The 27022-nt window shown below is 41.6% G+C and overlaps 1 protein-coding gene across 1 annotated transcript in view; it reads right to left on the reverse strand.

Moving 5' to 3' along the window:
- LOC126272458 (lachesin-like) overlaps positions 1–27022 on the reverse strand; it is a 940748-nt gene that overhangs the window by 231702 nt on the left and 682024 nt on the right. The window contains exon 3 of the mRNA XM_049975336.1: positions 3237–3343. Within this exon, the coding sequence (XP_049831293.1) occupies positions 3237–3343 (107 nt within the window). The remainder of the gene's footprint in view (positions 1–3236; positions 3344–27022) is intronic.

The following is a 27022-nucleotide window of genomic DNA, read 5'->3' on the forward strand; positions in this document are numbered from 1 at the left end:
GTCTCTGCTACATAACACTATAACAATGAGGCATAAGGAATTTTGTTGCAGTTCAAAATTGAAATAGGATGAGAGAACTTTTCCAATGAAGTACCCAAAGAAGGCCTTGTGCTCAAAATGGACGTAATGGGCAACAACAAGGATATGCAAGATCATAACGCACTAATGCAATAGGATGAGAGAACTTTTACAATGAAGTTCTCAAAGAAGGCCTTGTGCTCAAAATGGACGTCATGGGCAACAACAAGAATATGCAAGATCATAACGCACTAATAGCAACAGGAAACAGAGCGGTATTTACTACACTAGATCAAACACATCGAAATGTGGGAGCGTTTGCTGTATTTAATCATGCTTACGTCACGTGGCAATGGTAAAATAATACAACTCGGTCGTTCACTGAGTACTACTGCATGAATTGCGAAAATGATGGCAAGTACTCAGAATACCAGGTAATCTATAAAAAAAAAAGCCATAGTCAAGTGGCAATTCTAGCACATACTCCGAACCAATTTACCCATGAATAATATAATAGTGCTGAGAGCTGTTTCCTACAAGCGTGAGACTGGTCATATAAGAGAAAGAGTTAACAATGTTTACCAAATATGGTATACGTTCAAATTAAATGTTTTCTATTTCAGTAAAAAAAAATGGTTCAAATGGCTCTGAGCACTATGGGACTTAACATCTATGGTCATCAGTCCCCTAGAACTTATAACTACTTAAACCTAACTAACCTAAGGACATCACACAACACCCAGCCATCACGAGGCAGAGAAAATCCCTGTCCCCGCCGGGAATCGAACCCGGGAACCCGGGCGTGGGAAGCGAGAACGCTACCTCACGACCACGAGATGCGGGCTCTATTTCAGTCATTGAGCACAATATCAATTCTTTAGACGATGACCGGTTTCAGTCCGTAATGACCATCCTCAGATCTTTTTAACACCATGTCCTAAAGTGATAAGGCAGGGTGTAGAAAAGAGCGGAGTATGGTCATTACGGACTGTAACCGTTCACCGCCTAAAGAATTGATATTGTGATCAAAGACTGGAATAAAAAACATTTGACAATATCGGATCACTCTTTGTATATGCTACTATGTCGCAGTTGGTGGAACGTTCAAATTGGTCAAGACGCTGCCCCAATATGGGTTTATCTCGAACCACCAGGAACACACTGGCCTGTAGCTGACGGCACAGGGCATGCCGTACTTTCACTGGTCCGACAACAAACTCTTCGTTTTCGCAACGGAGTAGCCCTTGGCTACCCAGGTGTCCATTCAGATCCATCTCATGTTTCTTACTCGGCCACACTCCAAGTTATGGCCGATGTGTCCCGCTGACCTAGTGTCAGCGCTGGTGTCGTTGCCCACTCCATAACAGTGCCGTCGTGGAGTCGTGCTGCCGCAGCTGCAACTCTGTTAGCACAGTTGTTAAATCTCCTGTGGCCAAATGACGTCTTGTAACGGTACACCCTGCACAGCCTTTCTGTATATTCCTTCCCTCTCTCAGCTTTTCCTTCTTAGCTTAGTACTGAGATTTTGATATACCTGCTTCTCTTTCCTTCAAATTTCTCTTTAATTTTTCTATAAGCATGCTCTGTCTTTCCCCACTTTTGCATGCATCTGTAGCTTTGCCTTTTTCTTCCAGGCATTCCTGGTTAGATATTTTGCGTTTTCTGCCAATCTGTATTCCATTCAGTCTGATGAATTTGCTGCACTTCTATATTTGTTCCTTTCTTTGATTATATTCATTATCCCCAGTGCTTTCCTTAACTGTCTTAATTATTAATTGTTACCGTGTCATACATTCTTTTAACCTCTCCATCATCTGCGGAACTAGTTGGAATACATATTTGTACTACTGTGGTGTGTGTTAGCTTCTTGTTCATCTTGGCTACGATGAAACGTTTACAATGCAGCCTATAGCAGCTTACCTACTTTCCTATTCTATTATACATTAGTAAACCACTCTTGCAATCAGAGCTTATAACGTAGTACTCACTAGACTGGAAGGCCTATTTAATTCTATCTAAGTTCCTCCTGTCCATTTCCCTTGTTAATTCTCTTATCCACCGCCACTATTATCTAATACTTCACATTTCGCCCCCTGATGATGTGCTAATTTTGTTTTTCTGGATTAAGACATAGTCATGAGTAGTCCACGCTCTAGTGGGAGTTATTTTACCTCCAGAATATTTTACCCAAGATATTTCATCATCGTGTGACCACACAAATATGCTCTCTGGAAAAATAACAGCTGCAGTTATCCCGGATTTTAGCCGTTCACAAGACCAGCATAGGAAGACACTGTTGGCTTATATTACGAAATCGCACATTTTTTGCAGGTGATTTAGAACATCAATAACGTATTTTTTGAAATTCATGACCTAAATTTTTATCAACACTTTTTTATTACAACCCGTTTCGGCACCGAGATAATGGTACAATAAAGAAATTGCAGTTAAAGGTCATTAAACATTTGATTGCAGCCCATTTCGAAAACTAATGTTTCAATGTCAGATCGGTCTATAATGCAGACATTTACCCCATTAACCAAGGAAAAGGTTGCTTGCTGCGCCAACCCAGGAACCATATGTTCGCTTGCCCTCGCCACAAATATTATTCCGTGGTAATTTCAACTATGATATCTGTATTGTTGAGTCATGCAGGCCACTCATTGTTTATGAGGGAAGAGATGCCATATCCTTTTCGAAAATACTTTTGAGGTGTGACACCCATTAAGGGGAACCTTACAACATCCAAACTGACAATAGTACTTCTTACTCGAAGTATTTTCATTTTTCGATAAAATGGTCTGGTCCAAGCTATATTTCTCCGCCTAAAAACTGACGTATTAAAAAGTATCAATTTATAAGCTGAGAAGAACGGCTGGGACGATGGCATCACGTTCATAAAGCAAAAATTATCAGTGGTGGACATGCTGTCTGCGAGAGCATCACAGTTTGGTCAATAGTGCACACGTGCTGCATAGCACTGCTAGTGTTGTTAATTGTTCATGGCATATGTAAATCACCACACCAGTGTAAGGCCCTGCATTTAATCAGACTGATAAAACAGTGACCTCTGCCATCGTAGAAGACATTCCCTGCGACTTCGGACATGTTTGGACGATTTTTATTCATCCGGTTGCAGCAGTTTCTGCAGTGTAATGGAAAACATATGAATAGTTACCGTCAGACGGGATTCGTACAGCGTTGAGACGGGCACTTACCCTGTAGCCCCCCAGGTGTCGAACCTGGCACGTGAAGGTGGCGTCCCGGCCCACGGCCACCGTCAAGTTGGCCAGTGGTGCCGCGAACTCTGGCTGGAAGGCAGCTCCTGGAACAAAACACAGAGCGCAACGTTTGAAGTGGTGAAACAACAGCTTTCTTCTAAAATTTTGTAACATATATCAAAACTGTAATGAGGCAATGAGGCTGGTGGAGTTTCATCCATTCTGTCTTCAGTTCTGAAACTTTCAGAGTAAACAAGTATTCCAGAATGAGATATTCACTCTGCATCGGAGTGTGCGCTAATATGAAACTTCCTGGCAGATTAAAACTGTGTACTGGACCGAGACTCGAATTCGGGACCTTTGCCTTTCGAAGGCAACAGCTATACCAACTTAGCTACCCAAACACGACTCACGGCACGTCCTCATAGCTTTTGCTTCTGCCTGTACCTCGTCTCCTACCTTCCAAACTTTACAGAAGCTCTCCTGCGAAACTTGCAGAAGTAGCACTCCTGAAAGAAAGGATACTGCGGAGACATGGCTTAGCCACAGCCTGGGGGATGTTTCCAAAATGAGATTTTCGCTCTGCAGCGGAGTGTGCGCTGATATGAAACTTCCTGGGAGATTAAAACTGTGTGTCGGACCTAGACTCGAACTCTGAACCTTTGCCTTTCGCGGGCAAGTGCTCTACCAACTTGCCCGCGAAAGGCAAAGGTCCCTTAGTTCGAGTTTCGGTACGGCACACAGTTTTAATCTGCCAGGAAGTTTCATAAACAAATATTATGTTGTAAGTTGCCTAAGTAAGGCTAACTTAATCTGCTCTGCAATAAAGCCTGTTACCTATTTTACCAGCTCTTTTGTTTCATCGTTGCCAAGGAATTTCGAATGTGAGTATGACGCACAAATTTTCTAACATGATTTATATCTTGTCTTATTTGATATTGTTGCAATATGCAAGGATGTTACGTAGAACTACATGGCTACATATCGCAGTGTTAAACTGAAATATCGATCTTACTGAGGATAGCAGCTCCGAATATTATTCACTCGACACATAAAATTGTGGTTTCGTTTATTTTTGCGAAACCTGTTTCCACCCCTGGCCCCATCCACCATCCGCACCATACTTCCGAAGGTGAAGTTAGTTAAGAGCCATTCCCAATCAACCTTCTGAGAACGAAAAGTGAGGGTATGATACTAATGTCAGTTCTTTTTATTTTCGTTGACGTGGTACTTTTCTTCGAAGTACTAATCAGTTTCCCAGAGCTGAAATGTCATCAGAACACCTAAGCAGCCCACGAAAACTGTGGGTTTGAAACAAATAACGTATCCGAATATTTTTCATGACAACCCTTTCAGTCTCGTATGCACATAGTGGGTTTTGCCATAGTAACATTTTTGTTGCGATAGTAACTCATTTAAGCGGGATACAGTGTTGTCAATCAGAGTAGGCCACACGTGATAGACGAATTGGCTATTCTACTGTTGGCAACAACTGCCTTTAATTGCTAGGCTCATAATTTTGAAAGTGAACAATTACAGGTGTGACATATTCCAGACCCCTAACTGTTGAATCTTATGAGGAAATGCTAGATAAGATTGATGGTATCTTGACAAAACTGAGCAAGGTAAGTGTTCAAAAGAATGGACTCGTATTCGGCTCAGATGCTTGTCCAAACATCCTGATTTAGGTATTCCGTGCTTTCGCCAAGCTACTTAAGGATTATGGAGCTGTGTTTCTTTTGCAACTCGTGCGCCATCTGTAATGACATCATCACTGCTGGGACCATAACCCTTCTTTTCTTCGCTTTTTGTTCTCATTGGAGAGAGCAATTCCCAGTTCCGATTTCGTGGCCTGTCACATTGGAAATTATGTTCACTAGGCCATTAATTATGCTCTGTATTTGGTGATTTCTTTGAAGTACCACTATATCGAGAGCGAAACGATTGTTTCTAGAAATAAACAAATGAAGCACAATTACTGTAACTCCGTCGTTTCCGTTGAGCCGTGGCGGGGCTGCTAGCGTCGCGTTCCGTATTCCTGGTACCGCTAACTCGATCTGTCGTGTCATGCCCTTCTGGTTTGAAGCCACTAAGATCTTTGCTCGCGGTTCTTGATGGTGACGGGGCGTGCTGTCACGTGGGAGCTGGGGAGTAGTAATGGGGCGAGAAGGACGGCGTGAGAGGTCCATCCGGAGAGTGAGGCGAGCACTGGCGCAGGCATCTTGGGAACGGAGTCCGGCGAGTGGTTTCTGGATATATTTGTGTTCCGATTTGAATCCGAGTGCGTAGACTGGCCAGGCGGCTCTGGAACGTAGGAAACCTATGAGGGAGTACAAACCAGTTCCCCTGCGCTGAATTCTGAGCTCCTTAGGAATCGGTGAGCTTCAGCTTCGGTTCCTGTCACGTTTTATATTTCGAGGTCTTAACTGTTATTGTCTTATAGATACCTATACGTATGTTGTGGTCACTGCGACTTCTTAGCTGATCTATTTCATCACCAGTTGGTGTATTGAATTATGCCAGCTGTTTGCTAGTCCTTTGTCGATACTTGCCTCGGTTCTTTATTAACAGGATATCTTAGAAACTGTATGAGCCGATGGTGTTTCGTGAGCCAGGGCGATAGCATGTTTCTCTTATGCTGTGTCCAGTTGTCCACCACCGTCGTCACGCAGTACCTAGATGGTTGGCTTTGAGACGTCCTCCCTGCCAAACGTCTTCCAGCACCTGGTAAGTACAGCCGGGTGCCGGTTCCAACATACCTTCGGGCATTGCAGACCTCACCGCTCTGTTAATTATATTCTCTTAGGAGGTGCCTGGGTGTCAAAATTTGCAATTTCTGAGGCTATGTAATTGTGTTTGGCAGCCTATTTTGCTTTCGAGCGTTTAGTTGTCGTTGCAGAGGCGGTATCGTGAAGTAACGCGGGTATGCCGTTTGGCTAGTTATAGTTGCTTTCATGCAATTAGCCTTGCTGTGTTAATATTTCTTTTGCTGGTATATATCCAACGGATAGGGCCTTAGAAGGCCGGTACTCTCGTTGCTACCTTTCTTGGCCTTACTGTTTGCTGTAGTCTTGTGCTCCTTGCACATAACCCTTCTGGTGCACCCCTTGCGAGGAGGTGAAATTCTTGGTTACTTAAATGTTACTCATGAAGGCCTACTGTTTCCTATTAAAGAATGCATGACTGTTTTCTAATTGGTAATTTTACTTAACTGAAGCTGTTATTAAAGAAGAAATACTGTTTTCTATTTTGGTAATTTTGGTAGGTTTACATAAACGAAGCTGTTATTATGGATGTCCTGCCTGTCAGTATTTTGTAATTTTACTTCACTCGATATATTAACAATGAAGGCCTGCCTGTTTTCTATTTGGTAATTTTCTTTAACTGAATCTGATACTATTGGAGGCCTCTCTGTTTTATGTTTGGTACTTGTACTTACTGAAGGTGTTATTATTGAAGACCTGTCGGTTTGGATATGGTAATTTTCTTAACTGAAACTGATGTCATTGAAGGCCTGCCTGTTTTCTATTTAGTAATTTTAATTAACTGAAACTGTTATTACTGGAGGCCTGGCTCTTTTTTATTTCGTAATTCTACTTAGCGGAGGCTGATATTAACGAAGGGCTGCTGTTTTCTATTTGGAGATTTTATTTCACTGAATTTGTTATTAAAGAAGGCCTACCTGTTGGCATTTGGTAATTTTGCTTCTCTGCATTTCAAATTGCTTTAGATGCACTGGAGCCCCATCATGTACCATGATTTTGGGTATTTGGGAGGAGAGAAGCAACCCTTTGTTGGCTTTACCAGCGATCTTTTTCTATCTATATTGTTGTATCCAATGAGTATATTCTGACAAATACACAGAAAGACTTCACTAATGTGGTTTAAAACTTCTCACATAGCCTCATAAGAGTACTCCTCCCTGTACATTCGTAAGGCAAGAAACTTATTACTAAATATGAAACTAAAGGATGTATCTTAGAAAACATTCACCAGAGGAGTAGGAAGTCTTATTCTACGAGTTATTATGAAAATAAGATGCTATTGTCACCAACCAACTGCCGTCACCACAAGCTATCTCAAATTCCACAAATATCAGACACGAGAGGTTTGAATGTCAAGTATTAGAAGTGACAGCAGGTTTCGCTTGTTTTCTTACAATCACAGCATCGCTAGATGATGCCACATCGGGTGTTTCCTGATAGTTCATTCTCCCTTGATAACAGTCAGGAGAGGTCCAAAACAGATCAAGGAGAAGCGCTCTTAAGCTCCATACTTTCGGTTTTAGGGTTTTAGGGTATTCAGCCATTCACTGTGGTACTGTTACAGTACTCAGTACCTTATTAGTTAAGGAACTAAATGCAATATACTATAGGATGCAGCCACCACAGTAATGTAGATAAATGATTTTGCTTAATAAAAGCCAGATACAGATGGAAAAATGGCTACAATTACAATGTTTCTATTTGCAGCGGTGATTAAATGAAATATTTTATTTGTGCTAATGTAACGAGATCTACCACTGAATCACAACCTGTCACCAGACCTTTTTTTGGATATCTTTGCGTAGTCACGTTCAGTCTGTTCCGGAACAACGAAGGTGCCGTTTACTGTACGTTGAGCGGCAGCACCGAAGTGAAGATAGTGAAGGCGTCACCATGGACGAAAGCGTAGTCTCAGTTTCGCACCGTTCCATAGCAGATGTCTTCATCAAAATACCCATAGAAGAACTTCCAGGCAGAATCTCTCCATAAGAAGTGGTCGGAATGGCATGCATAACCGACATCAGTATATGAGAAGCCTTAAAAATCTTTCACTGAAGTGAATTAAGAAACAAACCAAATTGGGGGAAGCAAAAATAACAGCTTGCGTTTTGTGGTGAAAGCAGCTTCATTTAAGCCTCACACTTACTCCTATTTCATGCAGTAATTGTAAGTAGGGAGCTGATAACCACAATATTGAGCGTCCTGAACAAGCAACAACAACAACAACAAATGTGGCCACTGTCAATAAAACATTCTGTGTTGTTAGGCAGCTTCATATCTCACCTATACGATCGACATTTCGACCCCTCTGCTGCGATTCTCTTCAGGATCGTGTGGTATTCACAGTTGACCAATCATTCATTGTTCCCAGTGGTAGAGGGTTCTCCCACTTTATTCACTCATACGTAAAGCATTGGAATCAGTATTTTGTAGCAATAACTTTATCAGACTGATGTTTCCATAACATTTACACCTTTAAACACTTATCTTCTTTGTAATTGGAGTTATTACAGATTGAAGGTATTTCGCCTTTCTCTTATAACTTTCTTATACTTTTCAAATCAAGAGTGATTATTCTGTCGCAGTAATACCTCTCAGGTACCTGAATAACTCAGATGAAATTGCGTCACTCCAGCGAACGTATTTGGTCTCCTACAACCTTTTACATCTACAGATTTATATTTATCCTCTAGCTATTCCTGGTTTGGCAAATGCCATTTGCTATGTTTTATTCCTACGTGTGTCAGTGCACTGTGTGACGAGATTGCCAGACTTGGATCTTTGTATCCTTAAAATTCGAAAGAACTCACCCACTTCCCTCAGAATGAAGAATGGAAGTTTTCTTGATGACTTACTGCGCACACAACCTAGAAACCATTCTTCTATTTCGATTGCTTCCTGTTTGAAAAGGTCCATCTCGAATAGCATCTGGATCTCTCTCGAGGCGCTAATATTCGGGTGATCGCTCAGGGAGAAGGGCGCAGTAGGTGCGCGGCGGACGATCTCAGGCGCGAGATGAGAAGCGAACCGGGCCGCTCATGAAAATGTACCGCAGCTCGGCCGTATAAATCAGAACGGTGTCGCGTCGCGTTATCTGGCTTGTGCGCACGCGCTCTGCGCAGCAGCTGCGGCTTGTGTTGCGGGCGGCCGCGCGCGCGGCTGCAGGGGACGACCGGCGCGTGACCGGAATACTTGTCACAGGCCCGAGGGGAACGGGCTCCTGATAAGGAAATGAAATGGCCCGGCCGAAACGACCCTGGCTCCCTTCCTCAAACATCTCATCTCTTCCGCTGTCTTTCAATCAACTACGTCTGTGGGCCCTAAAAAGGAGGGAAAAGAAAGCTTCCGTCCTCTCTGCGTCTCCTCCTTGCCATTCCAGCCGCATTCGACGAAACACGCGCACTGGAGCTGATAAATGTGACAAAGCCGACGCACTTGATTAAATTTGTCCCTCGCAAAGCAGCTTTGTCCTCGCGTCTGCTCCCTGTATCGGCCCAAGGATATCGGGTGCGACTGTGACAACAGCACACAGGCGGTTACCGTTCTCTTGCTACAGGGGTGTTGGAGAGGAAACTTAAATCCAGGCAGGGTCGACAGCAAGCAGCGAAGGATGATGCATCGTTGAAACCTTAAAGAACGATGTCTTACTGATGATCAGTAAAGCACAATCACTGACAGTATTTAAAATCAATATACCTCTCTCTCTGTGAGCGGTCTTTTTATGATCCCCAACATTTTTATATTTAGGCTACTACTGCAAGCAGCCGTCATCAGAGTAACTGCCTCAGGAGCCTTTTCAACGTGTAGTGTTATTGATTCAACACAAGATGCCCAACTGAATCTCATTCAGTGGCTTCAATACTAGGTGTATCTTCCTTGGTTCTACAAAATCGTAGCTTCGGCACACATAAGGTACTAAAAAGATAAGCAGTATAATAAGGTGAAACGCCAAATAAATAGTTTATTTCACTGTTGTTAATTCATTGCATAGGAGTGCTACAAGTTAGCTTCGTGTAAAATTGAGTTACGGTCACTGTAATTCAGAGATCTATAGAAACACTGCCTCATATCTAATGTTGCCATATTTATGTCATTATAAAGTTATGTTTTTGGTGTAATAGTCTACCATCAGAGCTAATGACTTGTATCTCCGGTGTCTATGTATCTGCAAGTACTGGTCACATGTCTCGCCTGCCTTACCATTCAAAGGTAGATGGAGGAATTTTTAAAAGCTATTGTGTACCTATGTATTACTATTTTTATCCATTTTCACATAGTTTATAGAAAAAGAAAGCGCTAGAATGCGATAGTAAGTATTCGAATTGTAATATTCCAAACAGCAGTTTCAATTTAAAATGTTCGAAACTGCTGCTACAGTTTATAAATACACTGACCGCCACGTATGGTAACTACCACGTTTAACAATTATTTGCTCGAAATGGACAAAAGTTGTCAGACTGGGGAGGATCAGACATATCTTGGTAGAAAAACAAAAATAAATTTACGTTATGCGTGTAGAGCGCTAATAATTAGGCACTGCCTATGTCCTTTATGTACTTAAGTATGGTGCAGAATACACGTGATTTCTTCCACAAGGAACCTCTAGAAAAATAATGAAACCATTTCAGAAATTTAATATATTCATGTTAATGCCCTTCGTATTATGAATCAAAGTTTGAAATAAACATGTGCCTTTTTGAGTGTATGAACTTCCGCAAACATCAAGTTCTTGATGTGTAAATATGTAGCAATTTGTACTGGAACAAGTAATTACGATTACTTTTGTCGTGAAATTGTTTTGAGACACGAAAAATTCTTACTAGTTCATAATAGGGTGGAAGGTAGTGATTCACGATGTCAATGTGTACACTCAACTTATTTTCTTAGTTTCACAAAAGACGTACACTATTCTAATTTTGTGCATTGCTCTGGAAGGTTATTTGACCGTAAGCAGTTCAGATGTGTGAACATATTCCAACATGTAATGCAGATTTATCACAGCTAGAGCCTTCAATAAATTTCTTTATTCATGATATTCGTAACAGTGTGATGTAGAAAAAAAAGTGTCGCTAAACTTTTCAACCCTGTACTTGGGTGTGACTTTCGGCGGACAAAGAGGAAGTGTCCAGAATGAGATTTTCACTCTGCAGTGGAGTGTGCACTAATATGAAACTTCCTGGCAGATTAAAACTGTGTGCCGGACCGAGACTCGAACAGTTCGAGTCTTGGTCCTGCACAGAGTTTTAATCTGCCAGGAATTTTCCAATACGAAGTGTTTCATCTTCCTTCTGAATCACTAGTACGCTGTATTATCTCAACAAAAATCAAGTCTTTTATCCATTGTGTAATATTTATTCTCTACCTCTTTTGTACCGAGTGTACAGACGGCAGACAACAGTTACCTGGAAAATTCATCTAAGAGAAGAACTGGCTGTCATGTCTTTTTTTTAACTTCTGAAAAAACTACGACTGAAGGTGTTATAACAGTAAGTAGATTGTCACTAAATTAATTTACAGCTTCTACTGTAAGTCGTCTGGCGTGAATACATGTTATATTAAAAGGATTTTATTGACAGTACTAAATGAACAGGACGGTCAATCAAAACAAGAAACGCTCAGTGCATGACTTGTTTGACCTCTATGGACATAAAAGGAAATATATCACTAAAGAAGAGCTTTGATCAAACGCAATATTGCTTATGGACTTCCAAGAAAACGTGCACTGAGAACTGAATGCCCCACTGCAGCTAATTCTGTAGGAAACGGAAGATGATAATTCAAATCAAAGGAGATTGGAATGAGGTAATACGAATGAAAGAAAAGGAAGGCTAATTCATTATAGCAAAAACTTTAAAGTAACAATAGAGAGTATACAGTTCAAAAATCACAAGAGGAGGAGCTACACGTAGGGACGGCTCAAAGATACGGGAAAATTCAACATGAAATACAACATTCTGAGACACAGACTCCGAAATCGGATACTGGATTTTAAGGCATACCCAGGAGCAGATATAGCTCAGATCACAGTGTAGCAATGATGAAAAGTAGACTAAAGTTTAAGAGACCGGTTCAGAATAATCTGTGTGGAACGGAGTGGAAGGTTGAAGTACTGAAGGATGAAGAGGTGTGTTTGAAGTTCTCTAAGGATGTAGACACTGCGATAGTCAGTACTACACCAGGCAGCTCTGTTCAAGAGGAATGGACATCTCTAAAATATGCATCCACAAAAGTCTGACAGATAGACATCGGTATAATTAAGGTAGCACCGAAGAAACTTTGGGTGTCATAAGAAATTCTTCAACTGATCCGATGGAAGTACGAAAATATTCACGGACAGGAAGGAATAAAGGGATAAGAGTTACTTGGGAAGGAGTAAACAGGTAGTGAAGGATGCTAAGGCAAAATGACTGCAAGAGAAATGAAAATACATGAAAACAGAAATGGTACCAGAAAATTTCGGTGAAATTAAAAGCAAGGGCAAGAGAATTCGACCGCAAAAGCTATAGGAGAGAGTGGACAGGTGGAAAGGGTACATCGAAAGCCTCTGAAAAGTGAGACACTACCTGATTACGTTATAGAAAAATAAATGGAAACCAATACGGAAGACAAAGGAAATGTACTAATACAGTGAGAATTGAATACAGCTATGGAAGAAAAAAAATTTTCAAATGTGTGTGAAATGTTATGGGACTTAACTGCTAAGGTCATCAGTCCCTAAGCTTACACACTACTTAACCCAAATTATCCTAAGGACAGACACCCACAACCATGCCTGAGGGAGGGCTTGAACCTCCGCCGGGACCAGCTGCACAGTCCATGACTGCAGCGCCTAAGACCGCTCGGCTATTCGGGCGCGGCTGCTTTGGAAGACTGGAGATGCAATTAGACAGCAAGGGAGGTTACTGCGAGAACTATCGAAAAATTAGCTTAAAAGTTAATTTATTCAAGTTGCTGACAAAAATTATATACAACATAAAGGAAAAAAATTGAGACTATCCCAGATCGCGATCAGTTTGTGTTTCTTAAAGACAGAAGCATCAGAGAGGTGTTTATGACTTCGTGCTTGAGAATATCAAGAAGATTTAAAAGGAAAATCAAGACCCATTCAGTGGATTTCTTGATCATGAAAATGCATTAACAAATGTACTAAAATACAAGATGTTCGAAATGCCAAGCATATCAAGGGAATCAAACTAATATGGACCGATGGCGAAATACTGTTTCGGTGACACCGTGATCTGACATGGCCGACAGAAAGGTAATCCGTTTAACCTCATCTCTCGATTGTATTCACGTGTTGCTTTTTCTCAGTTGTCGTTGTCCATTCTTCATGTGAAAGCTATTCTTTACTTTAAATATTGAAGAATAAGACACTATGTTTATTCAGATAAAAGTAATATAAAGCCAATTTTCACAGGGAATGCACAAATAATTGGTCTTTGATGGCACTGAACGCTACCATGATCTGCCGATACACCATGCTTGCGTCAAATTTCACAGAAACCAAAAGCAACAGCAATGTCAAATGTAGCACCAAGAACCTGTGAAACACTACGCCATCTCCGTGCAACAGGGGTGCGCTATTCGGTCGGTCACACATTTTAAGTAACTTGTATATTTATGCTCGTGGGTACGTAATTATCCACGATAAGCCAAAATGCACAATATAATACTGGCTAAAATATTCCAGACACACAAGTAAAGACAATGGTTCAGTATAAAAGAAGGTTTTTAAGTCGCCTATTACACAAGCCATCCCGCCGGAGGTTCAAGTTGTAATGGTACTTGAATTACGTAACCATTACGGCACCTCACCTGAACCTCTTGATACCAGTAATATTCTACTGCGTTTGAGCAAAGTAATTGACATATTTCTGAGACAACATTCAGATTTGATTTCATTAATGTAGAGATACTTTGATGCATCGATATGTTTATGTTGCAATGTTATTATTCTTATGTGTATTGTTTCTTTGGTCACTATGATCTTTGACGTACTTATAACTCTGATTTTTGGGCGCATAGGCGATTATTAGGTAGTTGTTAGTTAGAGTCGGACCTTGAAAAAGTCGAGTCTTGGACGTCATGTTGGAAAGACGTACATTGTCGTCAGCATATAAAATGTGAACTTTAATAGTGAGGAAGATGTTTCCAAGTATGTTTGGTATTGTGAAGTGATGTTTTGTGTGTTGCGTGATATTGCAATGACAGCAATAAAAAGGAAGTGTAACTTAAATTCGGAGGGCAGATTTTTTTTTTTTCATCACTATTGTGCTAACTTTGGAAGGTTTAATCTTCAAGAACGGTTTGTGAAGCGCATCTACAAAACTTTTGAATATAGCAGAATAAAACCTAGGCCTTTTTGCATCGGAGCTTGGAATCATCACCACCTAATTTTACGGCGATTGAGACATGATTTTACAACGAGACCAGCGTGGGAAACACGAAAAGATGAGTGCCTAGATAATTCATTATTACATGAAATGGCTTTATTTACTGTGCTCTAATGACACCGACCACATAATAACTTCGTTGAGGCCCGAAAATGCTGTATTTAGCAGCGTGAGCAACATCACAATCATTATTAACTTTGGACCTTCGTTGTGGTAGGGTTGTTAGAAGGTCGTCCCTCGGGCTGGGGCGTGTGTGTTCTTCTTCGCACAAGTTAGTTTGAGTAGTGTGTAAGTCTAGGGACCGAAGACCACAGCAGTTTGGTCCCTGAGGAATCTATTACACAACGAAAACCGTCAGGAAGCATTTCTAATTTTTTTCGCGTATATTTAAACCAATACAGTTGACTTTTTGTAGATCACTTGGTGCCGAGTGATGTTTTTCAAACATGTAATAACCAATCTTAAGAATATGCCTTGAAATGGCGATTAGCTATACCTCAAAATAGCAAAGTTTTCTGGGTGTGGCTTCGACAAAGCGCCCAATCTAGTTGGCTTCTAGAACGATCAAGCCTTACCACCTTCCACATGATTGTTTTGTTCCGCTATTTACAGTCTAGGGGTATCAACAGGCAGACAGAGCCTCTACTCTCGAATACCAATCTCTTTCATATTTCGCTATCCATGTTGAGTACTAAGGTTTTTATGATAATTGAAGAAACTTCTTTGTTTCTGATATTAGAAATTCTATGCACTGCTGTAATGGTAAGCTAAGTTCGTGACTGTCTCGCCAGAACGCACTGAATACGGTTATGTGTCAACATCCAACCAGCGTTACACAAATGGCAGAAAGTACATGTCGTAGCTTTCGCTTTCTACCAGATTCCTTGCTTGCTAACGGCGTTTCCTTCATGAAGTGTGTTATTTAAGAAAGTTCTTGCTGTCAGAAACTGATGTTCATTTTGACGGTTCTCGCAAAGCGTGCATTACAAGTGCCGAAAATACTATCATGGTTAACTAACGGGTCAGAAAAAGGAGATTAATGGTATTTTGAGTGCCATCTGGGCATAAAGAAAAAAATAGATCAAAAGAAAAACTCTAGGTCTCTCCCGCAGTCGAACATTTAACCAAATTAGTAGATCATTATTTTCCCTCAATAACAGTTACAGTAACAATAATTTCTTTGTGGTGACTAGTTACGGACAGTCAAGTCCAATTTTCAAACGACGGTCTACAAAAGATTTTATGGTGTTAACCAAAGCAAGCTAACAATGTACCTCCATGACCGTTCATAAAATTTGAACGTTATTGTATAAAGCATTGCAAAAACTTTACATCTGTGCGAAACATGTTTCACATATTTTAGACGTAAGACTAAGCATATATTTAGCACCAGTGTACACGTGAATAACCAAATATGCATTATTTCTCACCATCAGTCATGACATAGATACAACACGGTAAATCTCGTGTCAGCACACAGCAGACTGAATTGCTCCGCTACCCCAGTCGCGTTGTAACATGGGTACAGGTTGCTAGCAGTGATTTGCGTCAGCCTCACACGCAACTAGAACACCATATGTACTTTCAGACAATGGTAACACACTACTCTTAACAACACAAACCTTCATTACACTTGTTACAATCAATTACATCCATTTACATTTCTTTTAAATACAAAATTGTGACACGTCACTGGTTCTAGTAGAACTAAAGCAGGGCCACAATATGACGTGCCCAAAATTTAATACCTCTCAATCATGACGGCTACAATAAGCTGCAACTGTATTTTTTCTTAAGGAAGTTCGATTAAAATAATCATCCAGGTGAATTTTTTAAAGACTGTCACACTTCTATATATCTTCCTTACGGTATATTACTTTCACATATTAACTGGTTTGAAGACGAATGTTTCTTGCTTATAGCGAGTGGCTATAATTATACTAAAATTCCACTTAATTTTTGCCACATTAAGAAAATATCAACGATAACACTAAAAAAAAGAAAGTTCAAATGACTCTGAGCATTATGGGCTTATCATCTGAGGTCATCAGTCACCTAGAACTTAGAACAACGTAAACCTAACTAACCTAAGGACATCACACACACCCATGCCCGAGGCAGGATTCCAACCTGCGACCGTAGCAGTCGCGTGGTTCCGGACTGAAGGGCCAAGGAACTGCTCGGCCACAGCGGCCAGCGCGATAACACTGCTCCCTTTAATTGATAATCCTAGGCGTTCTATTATATTATCCTCGACCCATATTCTGTGTCCCACAAGCCAATCCAGTTACTGCTCATACGTTTCATATGTGTGGTAACCAGCTGGCTGACCAGAAGTCCATTCTCCATTTATACCTTAGATTACTTCCTTTTTCCTTGTCATGACTTGTAGCCCATAGAGTACTTGTGCATTATGTAATTTTAATAACACATGTTGCTGGTTCTATCCCCTATCAATATGTTGGAATTTCACATATTGGTAAGAGATTGGTAGCATGGTACAGTACTGAAACCGCGATTTGTTTCAGCTTATAATGTCACATACAAATGGTCCTTCGTTGCTCTTTGTGGTATTCTGTTAGGAGGTGGGTAGCGTGGTGGTCACACAACTTTGAGCGTCCAATGTGTAAGCTCAACCAACAGAGACGTCCAGTCATGCACCGGCGTGTTTCATTGTGATCCTTCGATCATTGAAGAGTGAGAGTATCCTCACATTCCGACACGGCGTCACTTAACAGCTGTGTGCGGCTGGTCGGCACACGGGCTATCGGAAAGGTTTGTGCGACCTTATTGCGACGCTGATGGACCCCTCGCCCAAGGACTCACCGTGCTTTTGTTCACTGTCAGGTTTCAGCAGACAATCCTCGTCTACGAATATCTTAATGACAACTCTCTGCGTGAAATGCACTAAGTTACAAACGCCATTTTAAAGCCTAATTATAGCGCCGCCATCTATTGGAACTATAGGGGCTTAAGCGAGAATATTCCGCCATGGCCTGCAACAAATTACACATTCTTTCAACCGAAACCGGCCAAGTAAAAATGTGTTGTATTTTTACTGAGCGTACTTCGTGCATAGATGCCACTACACAGTAATAATCATCGAATCGAGTGCTTTGGTACGAACGTCATTGATCCTTAATGGCCAACTGAATTCAGATTTGGAGATGGGTTTTTTACGGGGACTGGCAGGAAGCTATGATACGAGGCTGTATTCCTTATGATCGAATAAGGCGCTCTTCTTTACTAGTGGCCAGCGTTCCTTGTACTACTGGGATTACCTAAACCGAGACAGGTAGACCAGTGGTTAGCAGACTGGACTACCATTTGGGAGGATGACGGCTCAGATCCGCGATCGGCCATCCAGTTTTAGATTTTTTGTGATTTCATTAAACCGCTCACGGCCGGGGTGGTTCCTTTGAAAGGGCAGGGCTTATCTCCTTCTCCGACCTTCCGTACTCTGAGCTTGTGCTCCGTCCCGAATGACCTCGTTGTCCTCCTGCTCCGTGTTTGGTTAATTATTTCATACAGGCTGTTATCAACATTAAGAAGTCTCTGGTATGCGTTGCTGCTTGCCACTTATTGCTTGTTGCTTAACGTAACAGGCGGTAACGAGTATATATCCGCCTCTCACTCACAGTGGACGTTTCACTAAATGTGTAACTAGCGCCTGGCTGTTCATGACGATGTTGCAAACTGTGCTCGTTTATGCAACCGACTTACAGTGCTAATTGCTTCTTTCTGTTGCACAGCTATGTTACAACCACTGCCTGGTGTCGCCTGTGCTTGTGACAGCATGAATAAAAATGTATCTTATGACATACAGACGATTTTAAAATACGATTTTAGAATTAGACCCGCTGCGTAGTGTTTCCTTACATTGTAATTGGAGTTACTTCTCCCAATCATGAATATTCTGACTCAAATGCTAATCGTTTGGATGTGTGATTTTTCGTTGTCATATGACATTCTCAAGATATCACTATTTTAACGGCCACTGGCGTAAATGGTGGAATTATGTTACTTTCCAGGAAACTGTCGTCTGGCGGAGCAGTCGCATGGCACGTTTTCATTCCCGTTTGCGGCCGGGCGAGAGGCTGTGACGTGAAGTTCTGTTCGTTATGACCAAAGGTGGTCCCCTACTTTACTAGTGATCCGTTATCCTCGTTCAGTTGCGTTTGCTTAATATTTTTATAGTCTCTTATTTGCACGGTCAAACCTCTGGCAGGTGCTTTGCGTCCTACATATTGCTTGTCACTTAACGTAACTAAAGCTTAAAAATATTGCCCTGATTCACTTGGTCAGTGGACGTTTAGCTAAATGTGCAGCTTGTGTCTGGCAGTTGGTGCCGATGTAGCAACCTTTGCTGGTCTACGCAACTGACATATTACTGACAGTTTCTTTCCGTTATATAGCTGTGTCATCGGCTCTGCGTGGTGCTGACAGCGGCTCTGCTAGTGTGAACTTACATTTAGTCTACATCTACATCGACATGATTGCTCTGCAGTTCTGAATTAAGCAACATCTCTTCCGTTCCACTCTCGAACATAGCGCGGGAAAATGAATATTTAACTCTCTTAGTGCGAACTTTGATTTCTCTTATTTTATTTTGACGAGCATTTCTCCCTATGTACGTGGGCGACTACAAAATATTTTTACACCCTGAGAATAAAGTTGGAAATTTAAACTTCATGAAAACGGCCTGCTGCAGTGAAAACGCATTTGTTTTAACGACTGTCACACCAACTCGTGTATCACATTCGTGTCACTATCTTCCCTATTTCGCGATAATAGAAAACGACCTGCATTATTTCATGTTTTTGGATGTTCTCCATCAATCTGATGCGGATCACTCAATTCTAAGAAAAGAGCAAATACTAAGAAAAATATTTCATTTTTCCCCTTTCTTATTCTGTGGTGTAACAATATTCTATACCACCTTTCTTCCGTGCAGCCGACTCTCCATCGTGTCAGAGTTTCTCACAACACAAGGTGTAATAAAATCTCCTCACAAACAACAAACATTCAATTTCTGAATAAGAAACCAGATGTCTAGAATTTCATTATACGCAGTGTATAAATAGCGTCACTTCATCATACCTTACGTACACTAGTGACCATTAAAATTTCTACACCACGAACATGAAGTACTACAGACGCGAAATTTAACAGACCCGAAGAAGGTGCTGTGATATGAAAATAATTAGCTTTTCAGAGCATTCACACAAGGTTGGCGCCGGTGGCGCCACCTACAACGTGCCGACATGAGCAAAGCTTGCAAACGATTTCTCATACACAAGCAGCAGTTGACCGGCGTTGTCTGGTGAGACGTTGTTACGGTGCCTCGTGTAAGGAGGAGAAATGCGTACCATCATGTTTCCGACTTTGATAAAGGTCGGATTGTAGCCTTTCGCGATTGCGGTTTATCTTATGGCGACATTGCCGCTGTTAGCAGAATATAGAATCAGTGGGTTCAGGAGCGTAATACGGAACGCCGTGCTAGATGCCAACGGCCTCGTATCTCCAGCAGTTGAGATGACAAGCATCGTATCCGCATGGCTGTAACAGATCGTGCACTCACGTCTCGATTCCTGAGTCAAAAGATGGGGACGTTTTTTAGACAACAACCATCTGTAAGAACAGTTCGACGACTTTTGCAGCAGCATGGACTATCAACTCGGAGACGATGGCTGCGGTTACCCTTGACGCTGCATCACAGACAGGAGCGCCTGCGACGAACCTGCGTGCACGAATGGCAAAACGTAGTTTTTTCGGATGAATCTGTTTACAGCATCATGATGGTCGGATCCGTGTTTGGTGACATCGCGGTGAACGCACATTGGAAGCGTGTATTCGTCATGGCCATACTGGCGTATCACCCGGCGTGATGGTATTGGTTGGCATTGGTTACACGTCTCGGTCACCTCTTGTTCGTATAGACGGCATTTTGAATACTGGGCGATACATTGCAGATGTGTTACGACCTGTGGCTCTACCCTTCATTCGAACCCTGTGAAACGCTACATTTCAGCAGGATAATGCACGATCGCATGTTGCAGGTTCTGTACTGGCCTTTCAGGATACAGGAAATGTTCGAGTGCTGCCCTGGCCAGCACATTCTCCAGATCTCTCACCAACTGAAAACGTCTGGTCAATGTTGGCCGAGCAACTGGCTCGTCCCAGTACGCCAGTCACTACTTTTGGTGAAAAGTGCTATCGTGTTGAAGCTGCATGGGCAGCTTTACCTGTACACGCCATCCGAGCTCTGTTTGACTCAATGCCCAGACGTATCAAGGCCGTTATTACGGCCAGAGTTGGTTGTTCTGGGTACAGATTTCTCAGGATCTATGCACCCAAATTGCGTAAAAACGTAATCACATATCAGTTCTAGTATAATGTATTTGTCCAATGAATACCCGTTTATCATCTGCATTTCTTCTTGGTGTAGAAATTTTACTGGAAAATAGCGTGTTTTCGCTGATACGCTAATCACGACGCTACTGTTTTAATGGCCACAAGTGTATGCGATGGCATTAGGTTACTTTCCGGGAAGGCGTCGGCAGCCGGAGCAGTCGAATTCCGCGCCGTTCATTCCCGTTTGAGTGACTGCGCCGGGCGTGCGGCCGCGCCAGCCCGTTGCCGGCGGAGGCCCGCGACTTGATAAATGAAGCGCGGCGCTGCTCGCCGGCCCTGACGACGATGAATATGCAAGCCACCGGGCACGCGCCGCGCCGGTCTCCCGAGGAACCAGCAGCCCCGGCCGACGAATCGGCCCCGCCCCGACAACGTCCCAAGGAGAGAGTGCAGTGCAGCAAACTGCGCCGCAAGAAAAACTTATCTCGGCAGGCGCGCCCGCACGCTGCCGCCCCCCATAAATCAGGGGGCTGTGCTGGGGGCGGCGGAGGCGGCGGCAGCAGCGGCAGCGGGGGCGGCCACGTCTTGCGAGGCTACCAGCCGACGGCTAGCTCCGCTGGCTGGCCGACGCTGCCGCATGAATAATTAGTTCGCTGCGTGCCCTGCCCCTGAGCTGCAGCCCGTTGTCTGCTTCCGCGGTATTTTAAACCAAATGGATTGTGTTTGGGAAGATGACAGTACGTAACACGAAACCCAGGGAGACTGTTCACTTTGTCACAGTGATGCTGAAAGTGCTTTTTACGCATTTGATTTTATCTTAGGGAATAAAATGTTATTAATTTTAAAAAAAAATTCTTACGTAATTTCGTCGTATAATTTCTTAGAGTTCATGATCTCCTACACATATTGGAAAACACAAGATATCTTTTTTAGTTTTTCTACATAAACGGCAAGAAAATAAAGGGGTTATTTCTAAACACAACTAATTGATATTTTTATCCACTAAGAAAATTCCGGTATTTATGCCGTACCAATATGCAGCCAGTTTGGATACCTAACGGCATTAGCAAATCATATAGCTGGGGACAGGAGCCATATCAAAAAGCCAAGGTAACTCAGCACAAAGTTTCAGAATTTCTCTACAGAGAATACCGTAAAGTGTCGATGAGTTTTGTCAGGGAGTCTGAAAGAAAAGAGAAAAGAAAACTATCACAACGAAATTAAAACTATATTGGCGCAGTACGTAAAGCCGATGCACAAAACGTTACACCACTCCTGTTTGGGAATGGAATAGTCATCCACCAGAATGTCCAAATACTTAATTATCACTTAACGTCAATAACCGACAACGTAAATCAAACTCTCCATTTGGACAGGTAAATATGTAAAGTTGTAGTTCCGAGAAATTTATGTCAAAATCACCTACAGGCAAAAAGCAAGAAACGAAATAGAATGAGTTGTTAAATCAGTACAGAATAAACATGAAATATCAAATAGAACTATAAAGATCAGACGACTTCCAGTGTAATGTGGGATTCATCCGTAGAGCATTTGCTGACAGAGTCAATTGACACTGACTTATATCACTTTATAAAAAAAAATAAAATAATGTGATGTAGATCATTGCTGACCAGTAACCAGTAACTGGAGGACGCAAAACCTCAATTCGACAACTTAAGTAAGGTAATCAGAAAGGTGGAACTGAGGATCGCCTACAACAAAACAATGACATTAAATACAACTGCAAACTGGGAAACAGCAGAAGGCACTGTGCAAATGGCATACAACTTTAAATACCTGGGAGAATTTATAACAGGAAGCAACAAAAGCAAGGAGGGAATAATAAAGAAGATAAAGAAGACGAGGTCAGCCTTTTGTATGACGAGAGAGTTGTACAATAAAAAGAATACATCCACAGAGGCAAATATAAGCCACTTCAAGGCAACGGTGAGGAATGCAGTATTATATGCTGCTGAGACGAGGACACTAGGAAGAAATGGGGCAGAACAACTAGTGAAAGAGGTGAGAGAAATACTAGGTCTGAAAAGAGGTGGGAAGAGGTGGATGCGAAGACCTAAGGAAAAATTGTACCGGAACATGAGAACAGTATCCGGGGAAATCAGACTCAATTGAGCAAGGTTTGCTGGACATATAGGTAGGATGAGTATGGACATAATGAGGAAAAGAGCTTGGGAAACAACAGGGAGGACAAGGGAAAGACAGGAACCAAGTGGGTTGTTGAAATTGGGAAGGACTGGTTGGAATTGTGGATAGAGGTCGAAGGAAAGGAAAATTGTAGGAACAAATGTACACCGACCAATATGCCGGAGATCAACGACTATAATATAATAAAATGATAATATAATAGGATAGGGAATGAATGATTATAAAATGTTGGAATGTGTGGCTTTTTTAAAATGGATGAATTAAAGAGATTAATTCTTTGGCATGAAGGACAAGCACAATAAGCTAGGCATTGTCTGTAACGGGAAAGGAATCATTTTAGTTTATATTTATATAAATAAATCGTCTTCATACTATTTTATGCGTACCAATTATTAATATTATGTCCGATCGCCGTCTCCTTGACTGTGGTCGTGTTGTTATATTCGGATCTTCGTAAATTTTCCGAAGTACACAGGTCGGCTTCCGTTCTTCTTATTGCATTACTACTTGAAATAATAATAACTCTCACAAATATTCTGTTAATAAAACACTACTACATTTCTGTTCGATGCACATAGAAAATACACACAATGGCGGTCTGCAATTACTCGCTAAAAAATGGCGGTTCTCACTCGTTCACTCATTGAGCGAAACCTTCCTTCCAACAACTCGTACAAGAACAAAAACTGCTCTGTCTTTTAACATCTGAAAGTCAAAAATACCTGACGGTAGGCACAGGCTCTACTCTGGGCTACTACCACCTCATCTTTTGTCTTTGCTTTTAAAGAGGATGAAAACATAAAAGTACGAAATGCAAAAGGTATATCACACGACAAAGATGAATACAAGAAAAGATTGGAGTGTCACCAGTGGAGCCGACAGGAGGAAAGGGCACTGAAGATCTCGTAAGAAGAGCAGGAGAGAAGAAGAGAAAGAATGAAGAGTTTCTGGGAGAAGAAGAGCAAAATGTAGTCCGCTAAGGGGCTACCCGTGGTCCTACAGAGGCCGTAACGCAAGAAAAAGTAGATGAAGAATTACTGACCAGATTCTTTACTTCCAGTGCTTTCGAAAATGTTTGAGAAAATAATGTGTAAGAACATTATGGAATATCGCAGCACACACATACAGTAGTTAGATTCAATGCTTTGTATCACAAAGTGTTATTCACAGAAAATGAAATATATTGTAAAGTGTGTGAGGTATTAGCAAGACTAACAGACGGTATCCGAACAGAAGGGATTTTATTTGATTTGATAAAACGACTTGTACGTGAGGACCATGCAGTACTTTGTATAACTTCTAACACTACTGATCAGGAAAAACGCTCAACTATGGCTGACTACATATCTGAGAAGTAGGAAACACAAGGCAGACCTCCAGAGAAGGGGAAAAAAGCAATAAGACTTGAATCTTCGGTCTACGACTCGAAGCACATCACTGCTTAAATAGTGAACACAGGTCATCGTAATGGTGGCCTAAGTCTTCCGACATAAAAAGTCACTTTCACACTCAATGATGGCGGAGAAGTTGACAGATTTTCAAGGCACTCTCTTCTGCTTGGTATGGGAAACTGCTCCTAAAGGCGGAAGAATCATCAGTGATCAACGGAATCAGGATGCAGAAGGTAATAGAGATCACTGCATTAAAGACTCATAATGTATATCCACAGGACAAGGGGCAGTAACCGATGAAGTGTCACCATGTTCTCTCCACTGGAAAAGATTAAGGAATATCCCCATGATTTCCGGGAGGGGACAGCCAAGGAGGAGGTGACCATGAGAATAAGACTGAATAACGAACGAAATGATAACGTTATGCGAGTCGAGGCGTGGAGTGTGAAAAGTTTGAACGTGATAGGAAAAGTAGACAATCTGAAAAGGGAACTCCTGAGGCTCAATCTAGATATAGTAGTGATAAGTGAAGTGAACTGGAAAGAAGATAGGGATTTCTTGTCAGAAGAGTATAAGGAAATATCAACAGTAGCAGCAAATGGTATAATTGGTGTAGGATTCGTTATGAATAAGAAGAGAGGGCAGAGAGTGAGTTACTGTGAACACTTCAGTCCCTCTCATCAGAATCTACAGCAAAAAACATCAACAACGACTGTACAGAAATACATGCCAACATCCGAAGCTGGAGATGAAGAGATAGAGAAAATATATGAGGGTACTGAATCGGTAGTTCAGTACATAAAGGTGGACGAAAATATAATAGTCATGGGGGATTCGAATGCAGTTGTAGGGGAAGCAATATAACAAAGGGTTCCGAAAAAAGTATGTGGTTTGTACTAGGAATGAGAGAGGAGAAAGACTAATGGAGTTTAGTAATAAAATTCAGCTAGTAATAGCAAATATTCTGCTCAAGAATCAAAAGAGGAGGAGGTGTACTTGGAAAAGGCCGGGTGATACGGAAAGACTTCAGATTACATCATGGTCAGGCAGAGATTCGGTAGTCAGATACTGGATTGCAAAGCGTAACTAGAAGCGGATATATACTCAGATCACTATTTAGTAGTGATTAAGAGTAGGCTGAAGATTGAGAGAGTAGTCAGGAAGAATCAGTGTACAAAGAACTGGGGTACGGAAGTACTAAGGAATGAAGAGGTACCTTTGAAGTTCTCCAAGACTATAGATACTGAGTGACGGAATAGCTCAGTAGGAAATTCAGTTGAAGAGGAATGAATACCTCTAAAAGGGGCAATCACAGAAGTTGTACAGAAACATGTAAGTCCAAGGAAGGTAACTGCGATGGAAACAATGGATAAGAAAAGAAATACTTCCGTTGATCGATGAAAGAAGGAAGTACGAAATTTCAGGGAAGTTCAGAGATACAGCAATATAAGTCACTTCGTAATGAAATTAACAGGAAGTGCGGGGAAGCTCAGGCAAAATGATTGCATGAAAACCGTGAGGATATCGAAATAGAAGTGATTGTCGGAAGGACACACTGAGCATACAAAAAGGTAAAAATAGTTTTCGGTGGCACTGAAACCAAGGGTAGTAACATTAAGATTGCCATGGGCATTCCAATGTTAAATTCATAGAAGAGAGCTGATATATGGCAGGAGTACATTGAAGATCTCTATGGTGGGGAGGACATACCTGATGACTGTATAGGAGAAGAAAACAGAGTTGATAAAGAAGTGACAGGGAATCCACTATCAGAAGGAAAACTTAAAACAGTTTTCGAACACTTGAGCTCAAATAAGGCAGTGGAGATGGCGTTCCATCATAGTTTCTAAAATCAATGGGGCAAGTGGCAACAAAAAGATTATTCGCACTGGTTTGTAGAACGGTGCGTCTGGCGATAATTATCCGACTTTCGGAAAAATACTATTTACCAATTAGGAAGACTGCAAGAGCTGACAAGTGTGATAATTAGTGCACAATCAGATTAACAACTCATGCATCAAAGTTGTTGACAAGAATAATTTAAAGAATAATGGAAAAGAAAATTGAGGATGGGTTATATGGCAATTAGTTTGACTTTAGGAAAGGAAAAGTCACCAGCGAGACAGTTCTGACGTTATAGTTGATAATGGAAGCAAGACAAAAGAGAAATCAAGATACGCTCATAGGATTTGTTGACCTGGAAAAAGTGTTCGACAATTTCAGATTGTGCAGGATGTTAGAAATTTTGAGAAAATATGGTAAACTGTAGTGGGAAACGGATAATACTCAATATGTACAAGAACCAAAAGGGAGTAATAAGTGTTGGAGACCAAAAAAGAAGCCCTCGAAATAAAAATTGTGTAAGGCAGGGATGCAGTCTTTTGCCACTATTGTTCAGTCTATACATCGAAGAAACAATGAGGGAAATAATAGAACAGTTCACGAGTGAATGGTTCAAATGGTTCAAATGGCTCTGAGCACTATGGGACTTAACATCTGAGGTCATTAGTCCCCTAGAACGTAGAACTAGTTAAACCTAACTACCCTGAGGACATCACACACATACATGCCCGAGGCAGGATTCGAACCTGCGACCGTAGCGGTCTCGTGGTTCCAGATTGTAGCGCCTAGAACGGCTCGGCCACTTCGGCCGGCTCACGAGTGAATGAATGTGAATGCTAAGAATCGGTGATTTTATTACTATCCTCAGTGAA

The sequence above is a fragment of the Schistocerca gregaria genome, chromosome 5 (assembly GCF_023897955.1).
Source record: "Schistocerca gregaria isolate iqSchGreg1 chromosome 5, iqSchGreg1.2, whole genome shotgun sequence".
Taxonomy (NCBI): domain Eukaryota; kingdom Metazoa; phylum Arthropoda; class Insecta; order Orthoptera; family Acrididae; genus Schistocerca; species Schistocerca gregaria.